The following is a 14,055-nucleotide window of genomic DNA, read 5'->3' as shown; positions in this document are numbered from 1 at the left end:
CACAGAAGATCAACATCATCAGGCCAGGACTCTGAGGTCTACACTCATCTCCAGGTCAGAGGTCACTCTTTCAGGGATGAAGATGTTCACATCCTGGACAGAGAGGAACGATGGTTTGAGAGAGGAGTAAAGGAGGCCATCTTTGTGAAAAGAAATCGTCCATCATTAAACAGGGGTGGAGCCTCCGGGTTCAACTGTCCCCCTCTTACAATGCTGTGATTGCTAGTATCACTCAGCCCTCTGTGAACAGTAAACAGCCATCAGGTGCTAATGACCCATTGTTAGGCTGATGGTCCTTCTTGATCATGTGATCAGCTGGTTCTGGTTGTCAGCAGCAAACTGGTTGATCCACTCTGAGAAGGTGCTATTTAAGAGACTGAGCTGAAAACAGCACCTCAGACTGAGGAAGTCTCTCGGTTGAGAGAAGAAACGTTTCTACATTTTTTTTTTTTTGCTTTGTTTTGGTTTTTTGAATGTCCAGAGGACCAGATTGAACTTTTTTGATTTTTTTCTACCTGGATTATTGAGCATGCATCAGGATATGATGTGAAAGAGCATTGATTATCAAGTAGAATGCTGTATGAATGGGTGAATGAAGGATGTATTGTATTATAATAGCTTTAAGTATCTTGATAAGATAAGAAGTCTATACGAGTGCAGTCCGTTCACCATTTACCAAGAGAACACATTTTTGCTGAAATTATCTGAAACAAAAGGTTGAAATGAGTGGCAGAATAAATGTGAAACCAACTGAAAAGGCTGAAATTAGCATAAAAACAGCTAAATGGTAGCTGAAATAGCAGAGAAAGCTGAAAATTACAGGAATAAACTGATAGGAAATGTAAATGGGCTTAATTAATTTCTACTGGGGAACAAAGATACAGAAAAAGGCTAAAACATTCCTACAAAGATGAAGTTGCAAGTACCAGAATTCACAGCATCATTTCCTTAATGAACTAAACATTTTGAGATATGATTTGTTGAAGTAGCACAAAATAAATAAAATGATAAATTTCAGGATTATGGAAGGTGAAAGATGACAAATAAATAAATAAAAATAATATAGGGTTCAAAGGACTAGTTGGGGAACTTCAGTAAAATTACCAGGATGGGTAATAATCAGTCAATTAGAAAACTGGAAGATGATGTTAAATTTATGGGTTTTTTAGAGGATCAGAAAACCGAGAAAAAGTGGAGCTGTGGATTAAAGAATTTCAGTATGATGTGAAACTGGAAGTTGATTCATGTAAAAAAAAATGGTGTCAAAATACAAAATAAATGTGGAAGTGATGAGAAAAAGATGAACAGCTTTGGTTTGGAGGCCTCAAAGAAGTAGCAGATATTATTACAGTATAGAACTGATTAAGTCAGGGCCCAGAGCTGTAGTGATGGATCTCCTGCAGAAAGCTGAGGAGGTGTGTACACCAGCTGGTAAATTAGACACACCTGTTGATATAAATTGCACAATGTATTACAATGTGGGTTTTCTCTGGGTACTCCGGTTTCCTCCCACAGACCAAAAACATGCATGTTAGTCTGATTGGCAACTCTAAATTGTTCCTAGGTGTGAGTGAGAGAGAATGGTTGTCTCGTTTGTCTCGGTGTGTCCTTGTGAAGGGCTTGCGACCTGTCCAGGGTGTCCCCTGCCCCTCGTACAGTGATTGCTGGACATGGGTACCAGCGACTCCGTCACCAAAAATGAAAGAAGCGGGTAAAAGATAATGGACGGATGGAAGTCAAGATATCAATTTTAGTGTTGGATCAAACCCCAGTAAATTTATTAGGAAGATATGCACTTTGTAAACTAAAAGCAAAAATCTGGTGCTCACCACAAGGAATCTATACTGACAACTCAGGACTAGATTTCCAAATGTACGCCCAAACTGAACATGTAAATATTAACTGGTGTGGAGATTTACAGAACCAGTAACAGAAATCTTTGAAAAATGGGGAAAATACATTAAAGTTCAACTTCCTAAAGCCAACCCACCTGCAAGTGACTGGCATTAAACTATGTTTTATGATCCTTCATGCAGTAAAGTGTTTGAAGAAGAATGGGACAAAGCAACATAAAAACTACCGGTAAATGTTGAACTGATAACACAAAACATTGTAATAGGGCAGCAGGGTGCAGCAGTAAACGTTCAGACTAATTCATTCATCACAAAATGGTACAACATTCCAGAATCTGCACCTCACATAACCCTAATGGTAAATCAAGGCTTTGAGACAAAAGACCTTGAACCAATGATGTTAGCAGCGTCCCAAGCTGAGTGGAAAGCAACAGACAACCCTTTAATATTTACTGCAGATGAGGCAGGCATGATCAAAATCCTTTTCTGGTACTTCTATGATAGCAAAACCACAGGTAATAACTGCGCCAAGGAAAAAACAAACCCAACACACTCCAGAGCCTGAGTTAGGTCTGGATGAATTAAAAATGGACATGCTAAAACACGTCCCAGACCAGTTGTGGTCAAAAAACAACACAGATGTAGGTTTGGTCAAATCAGCAAACCCTGTACAAATTGAGTAAAAACCAAACGTGAATTTATCTTATCAACCTCAATATCCAATGAAACCAGAAGCAGAAGAAGGAGTAAGCTCAACAATAAATGGATTGTTGAAAGCAGGAGTGCTAAAATAAACATGTAGTCCATGCAATACTCCTATACTACCAGTGTTAAAAGCAGACAAGTCTAAGTACCGGCTGGTACATGATTTAAGAGCTATAAATGACATCATCTCTGATTGGGCAGCAGAAGTTCCAAACCCACACACACTTCTGACAAACATCACTTCAGAAGCCAAGTATTTTACAGTTATTGATTTGTGTTCAGCATTTTTCATCATCCCTATTGTCTGAAGAATCACAAGATCTGTTTGCATTCACATATCGAGGTAAGCAGTATTCCTACACACGACTTCCACAAGGGTTCAAACTAGGGCATTAACAGAGTACTCGAGTAATCTACACATGGATTGCTAGGACCTCTATCGATGTTAAAAATGTAACGTCGAGTATCCGTAGTGACGTCATATTATGTGACCACCGTATGACCGTAGGGGGCGGTGTTACACTGTTGCAGGTCACAGGGTATGGTGTAACACCGGGTCCAATCCACCAAACCAGAGCCAGTTTCGGTTTAAGTTTCGTTTTTTGACGTGCTGCACGTTTCTTCACGTTTGCAGTTTAATAATAATAACTAATAGTTTAGTTTTTCCTGTGACTTATTTGCAGTATGATAAATGGTAGGAGCATAATATACGCTCCCAGTGTTTTGTTGGTCTTTTTTGTTGTTGTAAATAATTACCTTTTTTTGCGGTTTTATTTATTTATTTATTTTTGTATCTTGAGATCTATGACGTCATCAAATACTCGAGTTCTACTCGGGTTTTATTATGTTAATGTCGAGTTTAAAAATTATATACTCGTTCAACCCCTAGTTCAAACACAGTCCACACGTGTTTAATCAAATATTAAAGCAAGACCTTGAAGACATTCAAATCAATAGTACTTTGTGTCAATATGTTGATGATATTTTGATCTGTTCACCAACAATCCAGGATTGTTATCAAGACACCATTAAAGTCCTCCAAAAGTTAGCTCAGGGAGGACACAAAGCATCTCAAACAAAACTACAGTTTTGTAAATCACAAGTCAAATATCTTGGAAGGCTAATCTCTCATGGAACTGTCTCTAGCTCTCCAGAACATCTGGAGGGAGGGAGCAAAGCCCCTCAACCGCAGAACGTTAGCCAAATGTTGACATTCTTAGGAATGACTGGATTCAACTGAGTGAATAGAGAATTATGCACACAAAAAAAAAGCACCACTCAGAGAATTAATAAAACGTTGGTTACGTTCTGTAACCCCAAATTCTATGAGTATAGGCGTAGCCCTTTAAGGCTGTCGCTGGTGGGTTTATCCCGTCATGCAAAGCATCGCACTGAAAAAAATTAGTCCACACCCACCTGTTGTGTGGGCCCCACCCGGTCCGTATAAATTACGTTAAGAGCGGGTAATCGGCTCCCAAAAAGCTTTTTCTTCAGCCATTTAGGAGCCAGTGAGGCCCGACGCTTAAAGGGCTACGCCTATACTCATAGAATCTGGGGTTACAGTACGTAACCAACGTTCTATTTCGTATAGGCTTCGCCCTTTAAGGCTGTCGCTGATGGGTTAAGGGCGAAGCAGATGTAGTCTCCACCTCACTGGGTCCATTCGAACACCATAAGAAGCGCCCACTTGCCCAAAAAACATCTTGTCACTCAACTCTCCATGTGCGTAAATACACATTGCATATTTACGCGTACCATGCACAGACGCACATTGCGTAATTTACATGTTCCGAGTGCATGAATGTCCCGGAAAGGTTTTCACCAGAAAAAGAGAGGCTGAAAAAGGCCTTGAACAGAGCAGATCCACGGCTCTTCAATATGAACATATTAATAATAAATGAACTGATTATTAATCAAATGAACCGATTGAGGACAGTTGTCATGAACTGATTAATAACCATAGAACAAGAACAACAGTCATAACCTGTGACTGATAACAACATCTCACACTGTAAATGCATGCAGTCAGATGTGACTTTAAACGAGATTCCATGAAACAACAATATTCATTCTGTTAAGGCACTAAGGACAGAATGTGTCATGGAACAAGCTGACACCACGTAAATAAAAGTGAATTAATAAACAGGGTGTTGACCATGCGGCCGCAATGCAAATATCTTGCATTGTCATACCATTATGCAAAGCAGTCGAAGATGCGATACCTCTGGTCGAGTGCGCCCTGAGGTTGTCAGGAGTCTATAAATCTGATGCTCTGTGGACTTCAGAAATGGCCTCACACAGCCAGTGTGACAGGCGCTGGGTGGATAACGGGCGACCTGCAGATGCGTCTCTATAGTGCACAAACAAATGTTGAGTCTGACGCAATGCCGCCGTGCCTGCTACGTAACACGTCAACGCACGTACAGGGCAGAGAAGATGGAAAGATGCTTCTTCTTCTGATTATGAGGATGAGGGAAAAATCCTCCAACGATACCACTCTTGATTTAAAAGAGCTTGTGATGTTTTAGGCATAAACGCTGGATTAGGCCTCAGATCAGCTGAGCTGCCATCAGCCTGAATTCTGAGACATGACGAAGCGACAGAGAGGGCAGATAAATCACTCACCCTCTTAGCGGATGTTAAAGCCAACAGCAGGGCTGTTTCTAAGACAAGAATTTAATCGGAACCTGATCTAGTGGCTCGAATGGAGTTTTGATCAGGGCTCGTAGGCCCAGCATTAATCCCACTGTGGAGCAAGTGGGCATGAAACAGGCCTGCGTCTCTGTACACCTTTTAAAAACACTTCATCAGCGGATGATTAAAAGCTTTTCTGTCCCCGAAACCTGCGTGACAGGAAGAGATGGCTGCAGTGTACGTTTTAATCGTGCTGAATGCCAGATTTCTGTCCATCAGCTGCTGCAGAAAGGACAGCATGCCACCTAGTGGACATGAGGTGGCCTCTACACCTTTCTCCGTACAGCAGCGCTGAAAAGCTGTCCACTTTGATGTGTACAGCACTGTGGTAGATGCAGCACGTGAATCCTGGATCGTACGCACTACATCTTGAGAGAGACCCATCCTCTCTAAGCGGATCCGCTCAGCGGCCAGATTCAAAGGTGCTGGCCTATTTCTGTGTAACTCCTGATTGCTCCTCCCGCCTGGAGGAGAGCATCCTCCCTCTACGGCAGTTCCCACGAGCGCCCCGATAACAGGTGTCGTAGAACTGAGAGCAATGGGGCGTTCACGCGTTCGGGAGCCACCAGGAGAACTGTCAGTCCTTCCTCCTGAACTCGGTTCAGAAAACCGTAATATCAGAGGGAGTGGGGGAAATGCGTAAAGAAGTATTTTGGGCCACGGGCTGTGAGCAAACGCGTCCACCCCTAGCTGTGGTTCGTCTTGCGGGCTCAGTGAGAACCATAGTTGACACTGAGCATTCTCTCATGTTGCAAACAGGTCTACGGCCGCTTTGCTAAATTTCTGCCACGTCTGAGCCATCAGCTCTGGATGGAGGGTCCAGTCCCCGTGACATGGACCACCTCTGGACATCACATCCGCCCCCCTGTTCAGAACACTGGGGATGTACACTGCTCTGATGGAGAGCAGATTTTGGTGTGCCCAACACAGCAGCTGTCTCACAATGTGTAACATTTGGGCTGAGCGTGCATCCCCTTGCCGGTTTATGTATGTAGCAGTCACCTGCTGTCTGTGTGAATCAACACATGATGATTCCGCAGCACAGAGGCAAAGTGTTGAATCACATTCAAAACCGTGCGACACTCCAAAAACATTTATATGTGCTACTGTGTGGGGTGGCCACAGCGCCCCCACAGCTCGAGATATGCATGTGCCTTCCCAGCCTGACAGGGACGCGTCTGTGAAGACTGACACGTGTGACGTAGGTCTGCTGACGGGAACTCCCTCCGACAGAACAAGAGGGTTTCCCAATGTCTCAGGTCAATTCTCACCTATCAACCATCTCTTCTGCCTCACCGGGTCCACATGCAAACGAGCGGACCACCTTTGGAGGTGTCACACTGTGTGAGAAGGTGACATGTCCTTAATAATTTCATGACGGAAACAGCTGTTATCACTCTGCCGGTTTCACGTGAGTTGCACTGCTGCCACCTGTCTGGAAAAGCGGGTCAGCAGCAACAGATCGTCCAGATAAAACAGAATTCTCCTCCCTGCTCTGTGTAGAGGTTGCAGAGCCGACTCGACACATTTTGAATGGAAATGTTGTCTCACAGTTGAAAATTGACAAATCTAAGATGAGTCTCATCCCTCCAGTCCGTTTTGGGACCAGGAAGTGATGAGAGTAGAACCCTGTGTTTTCCTCTCCTTCTGGAACCCTGGAAATTACATTTTTTTATCAGAATTTCCTGAACTTCTGCGTGGGGGGACGAGATCTGTTCTGGAGATGACAGAAAACGTCTCTAAAGTTCCTCTAAACGGGGGTTTGAGCTGTAATTGCAGCGTGAATCCCCTGCTGATAAAAACGGTTCATCCATCTATCTGGAACGCACGCTCGCTGCCATTCCGCGTAACATTCGGGAAGCGGGCATGCGTTTATGCTGCGTCACGTTGTTTACGGACGCCAATCACCGCCGTCATGTGTGCCGCACTCAGGCTGCGGGCTCACATCCGTGTCGATGTGAGCTGGCGTGCACTGAGGGAAGGTGCGCACGCCCCCGAGCATGCGGAACCGTGTAGGTTTAGGGCTGCCGCAAGTGCGCAGCGCTTTTGTGCCGCACAAAGTCTGTGGGCTCACATCCGTGCTGATGTGAGATGGCGTGCCCCGAGGGAAAATGAGCGCGCCCCTAAGCATGCGGGGCCATGGGTGAGGTGGGTGAGGGCTGCTGCTGCCGCGGGTGTGGCTTGATCAGATGGCGAACATACTCCGACACCACCTCCGGCTTTTTCGATTTTTCGAGCATGTCCTTGAAAATTCGCTCCAAACAGCGCATCCATCATGATGGGGCCTTCCAGCGAGTCCATCTGCAGCTTCTCCGACAGGGAGGGGGAGTGACAAGCCAGGTGGACCTCTGAACCATTGTCATCCAGGCTGTGATGCGAGACAGGCAGACAGCAGACGAGGCACACGGGTTGAGGATCATGTCAGACACCCTGCAGATGGAGCTCTTCGTCTCCTGAGGCAGGTCTGTCCCTCCGGCCTCTGAGATGCTGTATGTCAGCGGCGCAATGTTATTGTTCGCTGTGGCCGCCTGGAACGCATACTGGTGAGCTCAGTTGGAGAGCGACATCACCATCTGGTCATGCCTCCCTGGAGGCGCAGGACGCTGGTCCAACCTGGACATCTTTGCTCCGAGAGCCTCCGCCAGGCTTGGCTCCAGGGGGGCACCGAGGGAATTTCCGCTCGGTAAAGCCCCTCCACTCTGGTGATGGGCGCGAATGTGGAAACCGGCGCTCTTAGTCTACCAGGTCCGGCTGCAGCCTCGTTCCAGTAGGACGTCACTGCTGGGAAAACAAGGCCAGATGGGATCAGGACGGCGAGCCGGGGTGGAGCCAAAAAACCTTCCCGCTAGATTATCCGATCTGGGTGGGGGAAGGAGAGGGACGGAAAACAGTCCCTTCATGTCAGCCGCCTCCTGGATTATGCTGGGCAGCTATGAGAGGAGGGCACCAACAGCTGGGAGCGTTGTGGTCGTCAATGCGAAAAGGCCCGGGGGGGGGGGGGGGGGGGGAGCATTCACTCAGCCCCCCTCGTTCTGACACTATGCTCTCCAGGAGGGAGGGAGCAGCGGAGGCTGCTACTGACGTCGCCTGTCCCAGAGGAACCATCCGATTCGCTCCGAGAGTCTGCGTTAAAAGGAAAAAAGGGGAGAAAAAAAAGGAAAAAAGGGTCAATGGCGTCGTCCAGCGTGTAGCGACCCGCCACTGAAAAATATTCCTCGGCGCTTACCTTGAAACAAGGCTGCTCGTCTGCTTCTCCTCGGGGAGGAGAACTCTCCAGGACGGCAGGAGGTTGGTGTGGCGGGACCCCAGGTCAAGCTGGACAACTTCTCTTCTTCGTTCTTCTGACAGTGCTATTAGCTTGCTGAAGAAAAATGGGAGCCGATTACCCGTTCTTAACGTAATCTATACGGACAGGGTGGGGCCCACACAACAGGTGGGCACGGACTAAATTTTTCAGTGCAATGCTTCGCATGACTGGATAAACCCACCAGTGACAGCCTTAAAGGACGAAGCCTATACGAAATAGAACAAACAGGGAATCAATCACTGAAATCACCCTTAATGTAGACAAACGAAGCTAAAATAGCTTTTGAAACAATCAAACATGACATGCAAGTTGCACCATGTTTAGCAACACCAGATTATACAAAACCATTTTTTCTGTATGTAGCAAACCGACAAAACATGTATGCATCAGCAGTGTTGATGCAAGAAACTTGTTTAGGACATCGAAAACAGCCGATCGCTTATTACAGCACAAAGCTTGATAATGTTGTCCAGGGTTGGCAAGATTGCTACCAAGGACTAGCTGTATTAAATTATGCCAGTGAAAAAGCATCTGTGATAACAATGGGTTATTTGATTGTGATTTATACACACCACAAAATTACTGAACTAGTATATCAAGAAAAAATTGTGTTAACACCTGCAAGGAGCCTACAGTGCACACCATTGTTAACTTATCCTGATGTGACCATAAAGCGATGTTTCACGACAAATCCTGCCAATGTTGTTCCTTTTAGTTTTGAAGGAAACCCACATGACTGTGTACCCGAAGCTGCCAGGTACACCAAACTGAGGCCAGATTTGAAGTCTACTCCATTAGAAGAAGCAGACATCACATATTTTGTTGATGGATCATGCATCAATGATTACAAAGGAAACCATGCAGGCTATGCTGTAGTAACAAAAGTACATGACAGATTTGAGACAATAAAAACAGAAAAGTGTGATCAACCCTGTTCTGCACAACTAGAGATGCACCAATCCACTTATTTATTTATTTTTTATTTTTTAATCCGATCCCGATACCTAAACCTGGATATCGGCCAATACCGATCCAGTTCCGATATCATCATCATTGATTTTATATGAGGCTGTAATAATCTCCTCTCAAGTACAGTTTGTACAAATATATGCATGCATGTCCAAAAAAACAACTTGAGGTAAGTTTTATTAATGTTGGATAAGTTTTAAAGTTGGAAGTAAATTCTGATAACATAAAACATTTTTTTTATTCCTAGCTTTAAAGTGGATATTAAAGTGATTAATTTAAGTGATTGTTTAAAGTTATTTTATATTTTTTTGAATAAAGGGCAGATATAAGAATGTTTTTCTTCTTTCTGCACTCTTTTCATTCAATGTTTTCATTTTTATTAATTTGTTTTGTTTATATTGTCTCTTTTAAATGAATGAATAGATGAATTAAATAAAGTATTAAATGGATTTACATCTGCTAAGTTCATGGCATAAACCAACACAGACATGTTCCTGTTTTTAGTATTTTACATCAGGATGTGAACATCTTCATCCCTGAAAGAGTGACCTCTGACCTGGAGATGAGTGTAGACCTCAGAGTCCTGGCCTGATGATGTTGATCTTCTGTGCTGGTCCATCCTTTTGGCCAGTGGCTGTTTAGTTTCCCCGATGTAAGACTGATCACCCTCCTGACACTGAACAACATACACAACATTACTCTGTTTGTGCCGGGGGACTGGATCTTTGGGATGAACCAGACTTTTCCGTAATGTAATGATGGTATCATCTTTTAAAGGTGACAAAATTGTCGTGCCTTCAACCCTGAGAGGCAACATGCTGGAAAAAAATCCACATTGGACACATGGGGATTGAGAGAAGTAAATAGAGAGCTAGGGAGGCCCTCTTCTGGCCTGGGATGGGCAAAGAAATCGCCTCCACAGTGGAGAACTGCTCCATATGTCAGAAGAGACGTGTCAAATCCAAAAGAACCCCTTGTAGCATCAGACCTGTTCACATGGCATGGAAAGATAATAGTTGTGGACTATTACAGCCGTTATTTTGAGCTGGAAGGATTAACCTCCACCACTGCAGGAGCCGTCATTGCAAAACTCAAACCTACATTTGTCAGGCACTGGATACCAGAAAAGTTTATTTCTGATAATGGGCCGCAGTACAGCTCTCAAGAGTCCAAAAGCTTTGCACACACACAGGACTTTGTGCACACATCAAGCCCCTTGTATCCAAAGAGAATGGTCTTGCTGAGAGAACAGTCAAATCAGTTCTGGATAAAGGCCGTGCCCAGGGAGTGGATCCCCACCTGTCTAATCTCTTAGAGCACAGGAACACGCCAGTTGATGACTTCAAATCACCAGCCCAGCTTCTGATGAGCAGACGTCTGCAGTCAGAGCTTCCAGTCACCAGAGATAACTAAAACCTCGCACAGTAAGTCAGACGGTGATAAAAGCTAAAAGGAAAAGCAAGAACGCCAGGGGCAATACTACAATCACAGCGCCACACCACTACCAAAGCTGTAGCAAGGCGACCATATTTGTTTTCAGCACAACACAGGACTCTGGAAACCAGTGGTCATCATCCAGCCTGCAGAGATGGATCGTTCTTTCATAATCCGCACCGTAAGGGCCAGACCCTACATCACAACCAGCAACACTTGAGGAACACAAAAGGTCCACCAGCACCTTTAACACCGACAACTGATCCAAGAGCTCAGCATGAAAGTGCAGCTCAACAACCGACAGTCACAGTTTTCATCTGACGCTGAGTCACCAACCAAAAATAACAGCCCTATACTGACCACCAGATCAGGACGAGTGGTCAGGCCAAGAACAATTCTTGACTTATGATTGTGAAGAGTGTAGGCGTCGCTGCCCTAAAATATATAGATTTAAAAAAAAGATGTGAAATGATGAAATGATTTTATGTGAAATGATGTTTACAATTCTGATATGTCGTTTATTGCAGCATAATTTTCAGGTGACAGAATATTCAAAATGTGTACCAGTTCAATGAGGACATATGCTATCCAAAAAAAAGGGAGACCTATTTACAATGTTGTATTGTAAATCGTCATGATTATTGTCCTCATGGACTTGCCATACAGTAGACGGATGTGACATATATTCAGTGTATATGTTACGAGCCTGCAATAAACAGACTCGAGCTCGTGAAGCAGTGCCAATTGTCTTTATTAAGACAAATGCAGTCTCTATGTGTCCCTGTGATGGACTGGAGACCCGTCCAGGGTGTCCCCCGCCCCTCACACAGTGATTGCTGGACATGGGCACCGGCGACCCCCGTGACCCAAAATGGAAGAAGCGGGTAAAAGATGATGGATGGATGGAGACAAATGCAATCTATTACATTGATGGTCTTGGGGTTAGTCAGCAAACTTTAGAGCTTGAGTACAAGACAACTGTTGAGTGTTTTAACTTTTCTCCTTCCTGTCTGGTGTGGTCGTCTGGCTGTAGACTAAAAAACAAACTTTTAAGAATCGTTTCAATGGCAGGTAAAATAGTGAGGAAACCACAAAAAGCTATGTCTCAACTGTTCACAGACAGAACAAGGAAGACGGCAAGAAATATTTTAGCAGATAGTTTGAACTCCTGGTCCTGCTGGCAACGAAGAAAGAAGTCCTTTATTCCGAGTGCAATAACCATTCTTAAACAAACCGAACGATGACATTTACCTGTGGTATGCAAAGTGTTTTATTCTATGCACAAATCGTTGGTATTTTCATTGTATGAATGTGTCTTGTGTTATGGTTTGAGAGCCGAAGGAAAATTTCCACCTTGGTGGACAAGTTTGATCTCATCTTAAATTTCTGGCATGAAAGACGACATGCATTCTTTCAAAGAATGAAATGTCTCTATTTTAGTATCTTTACTTTGTTCTTCACTGAACCTTAAGAAAAAAGAATCATTGTGGCTTAATGGGATTAAATTCCTGCAGTGACTCTTAAATCAATGAAGTTTTAGTAAAAATGTTACAATTGCAGTGCGGTGGTCAAAGTTTGGAGATGAAACGAACGAACGCACGGTGTGGTGCCCTCATAGTTTCTGTCTGCTTCATAGTCCATCTAATCAAACGTTATGAAAGAACAAGTCAGGGTAAACAGAAGTCCACCCCTTCACAGTCAATTTGTGGAGAAAAGATAAAACAGAAACATAAAACTAAGCTATAATGTAACATCTCACCACTTTTATAATGCATCTGTACAGGTGTGTGTGTTGTTCCAGATGTGGCCCGTTTGCTCAGAGCTGTCTGCACCATGGTCAACATTAATTTAATGTGAAGTCAGCCTCCATCCTGCTGCACGGAGATCAACTAAGCAGCAGGCAGACTGCACAGGGACTCACACTGATGAGTCACAGGCACAAAAATACTCTGCAGCATTTCTCTACTGTAAGTTTCAGGATGTTGAAGACGATGCAGCTCTGCTTTTAGAAAGTTTGGATAGAGATCTTTTCTTCTGATGGCCAGATGTTGCACAGTTTGTGGCTCTCCTTGTGTTGATGCTCATACTATTAAACAATTTAAAACAGGGCAGGTTGTTTGAGTTTAATCATTTCATAAAGTACTCTGTTCTGCGAGTATAATTTGAGTTTATGAGGTTTGCAAATTAGAGCATTCTGTTTTTAAACACATTTTACACAATGTACCAAGTTTTGGAATTGGTCTGCATGGACACTCTCATACACACACATGCACACACATGCACACTCCCCACCTGCCAGCCAGCAAAAAGGAGAGCTGATCGATGGGCGTCTTGCCCTCCACAGCATACACCTGTCCTGCCTTCAGCTCCACCACCTTCTCTTCAAAAGCCTTGGCGATGTCCTTGAACACCTGGACGGGCACGCCCAGTGGCTGGTAGACCATCTGGTAGAGAGAGGAGAGCTCCTCACTGCGTATGCCCTCCTGGTGCAGCCTGTAGAGGAGGTGGCAGATCTGGAGCAGGCAGGTCAGCAGCAGCAGGAGGTTCCAGGTGAACACGTCCAGGCCACACATGGTCAGCCAGCCCCACAGGGCGAGGCACAGGAAGGCCGGACACAGGAAGCCGAAGATAAAGAGGCACCCATAGGCCCCGCTGCCTCCCATGTAGCCCAGGAACAGGACGGTGTTGCCCAGCTGGTAGAGGGCCCCCTCTGTGTTGTTGCTCCAGCCATCACAGAGAGGGGCAAAGAACAAGTTGTCCCACAAGGTCGAGTTGTCGGCACTCATATTTCAAACTGCAGAACTGACCAACAGCAAGGAGGCACAAAATAAATAAGGACCACTCGAACCTAAAGCTGCTCCTTTGCTTACAGCGAGGTGAAATCAAACCGCTGACAGTGAACACAAACACAGGTAAATATTTGTTCCCTTGCTGTTCAGTGGAAAACTCTTCAATGTGAAGAAGTTCTCACGGCTGTTACAAGAACACAGCTGGAATGAGTCTCTCCTCCTCTCGTGGTGCGTCCCTTCCTCGGTCCTCTGGCTTCGTGCCTCCTCTCTTCCTTCGGAGCGTTCTGATATTTTGCCTGTTCAC

General features: G+C 44.7%; 1 protein-coding gene across 1 annotated transcript in view; it reads right to left on the bottom strand.

The window, feature by feature from the left end:
• Nucleotides 1-13,748, bottom strand: part of popdc2 (popeye domain containing 2) — a gene marked incomplete at its 3' end in the record, with an annotated part of 30,216 nt that extends 16,468 nt beyond the window's left edge. Inside the window, 1 exon segment of the mRNA XM_037686669.1 lies at nt 13,255-13,748. Within this exon segment, the coding sequence (XP_037542597.1) occupies nt 13,255-13,748 (494 nt within the window).
• Nucleotides 13,749-14,055: the final 307 nt, after the last annotated feature.

Source organism: Nematolebias whitei, chromosome 13 (genome assembly GCF_014905685.2).
Source record: "Nematolebias whitei isolate Nwh7 chromosome 13, NemWhi1, whole genome shotgun sequence".
NCBI classification, from domain to species: domain Eukaryota; kingdom Metazoa; phylum Chordata; class Actinopteri; order Cyprinodontiformes; family Rivulidae; genus Nematolebias; species Nematolebias whitei.
This window is presented reverse-complemented; position numbering and strand designations above follow the sequence as displayed.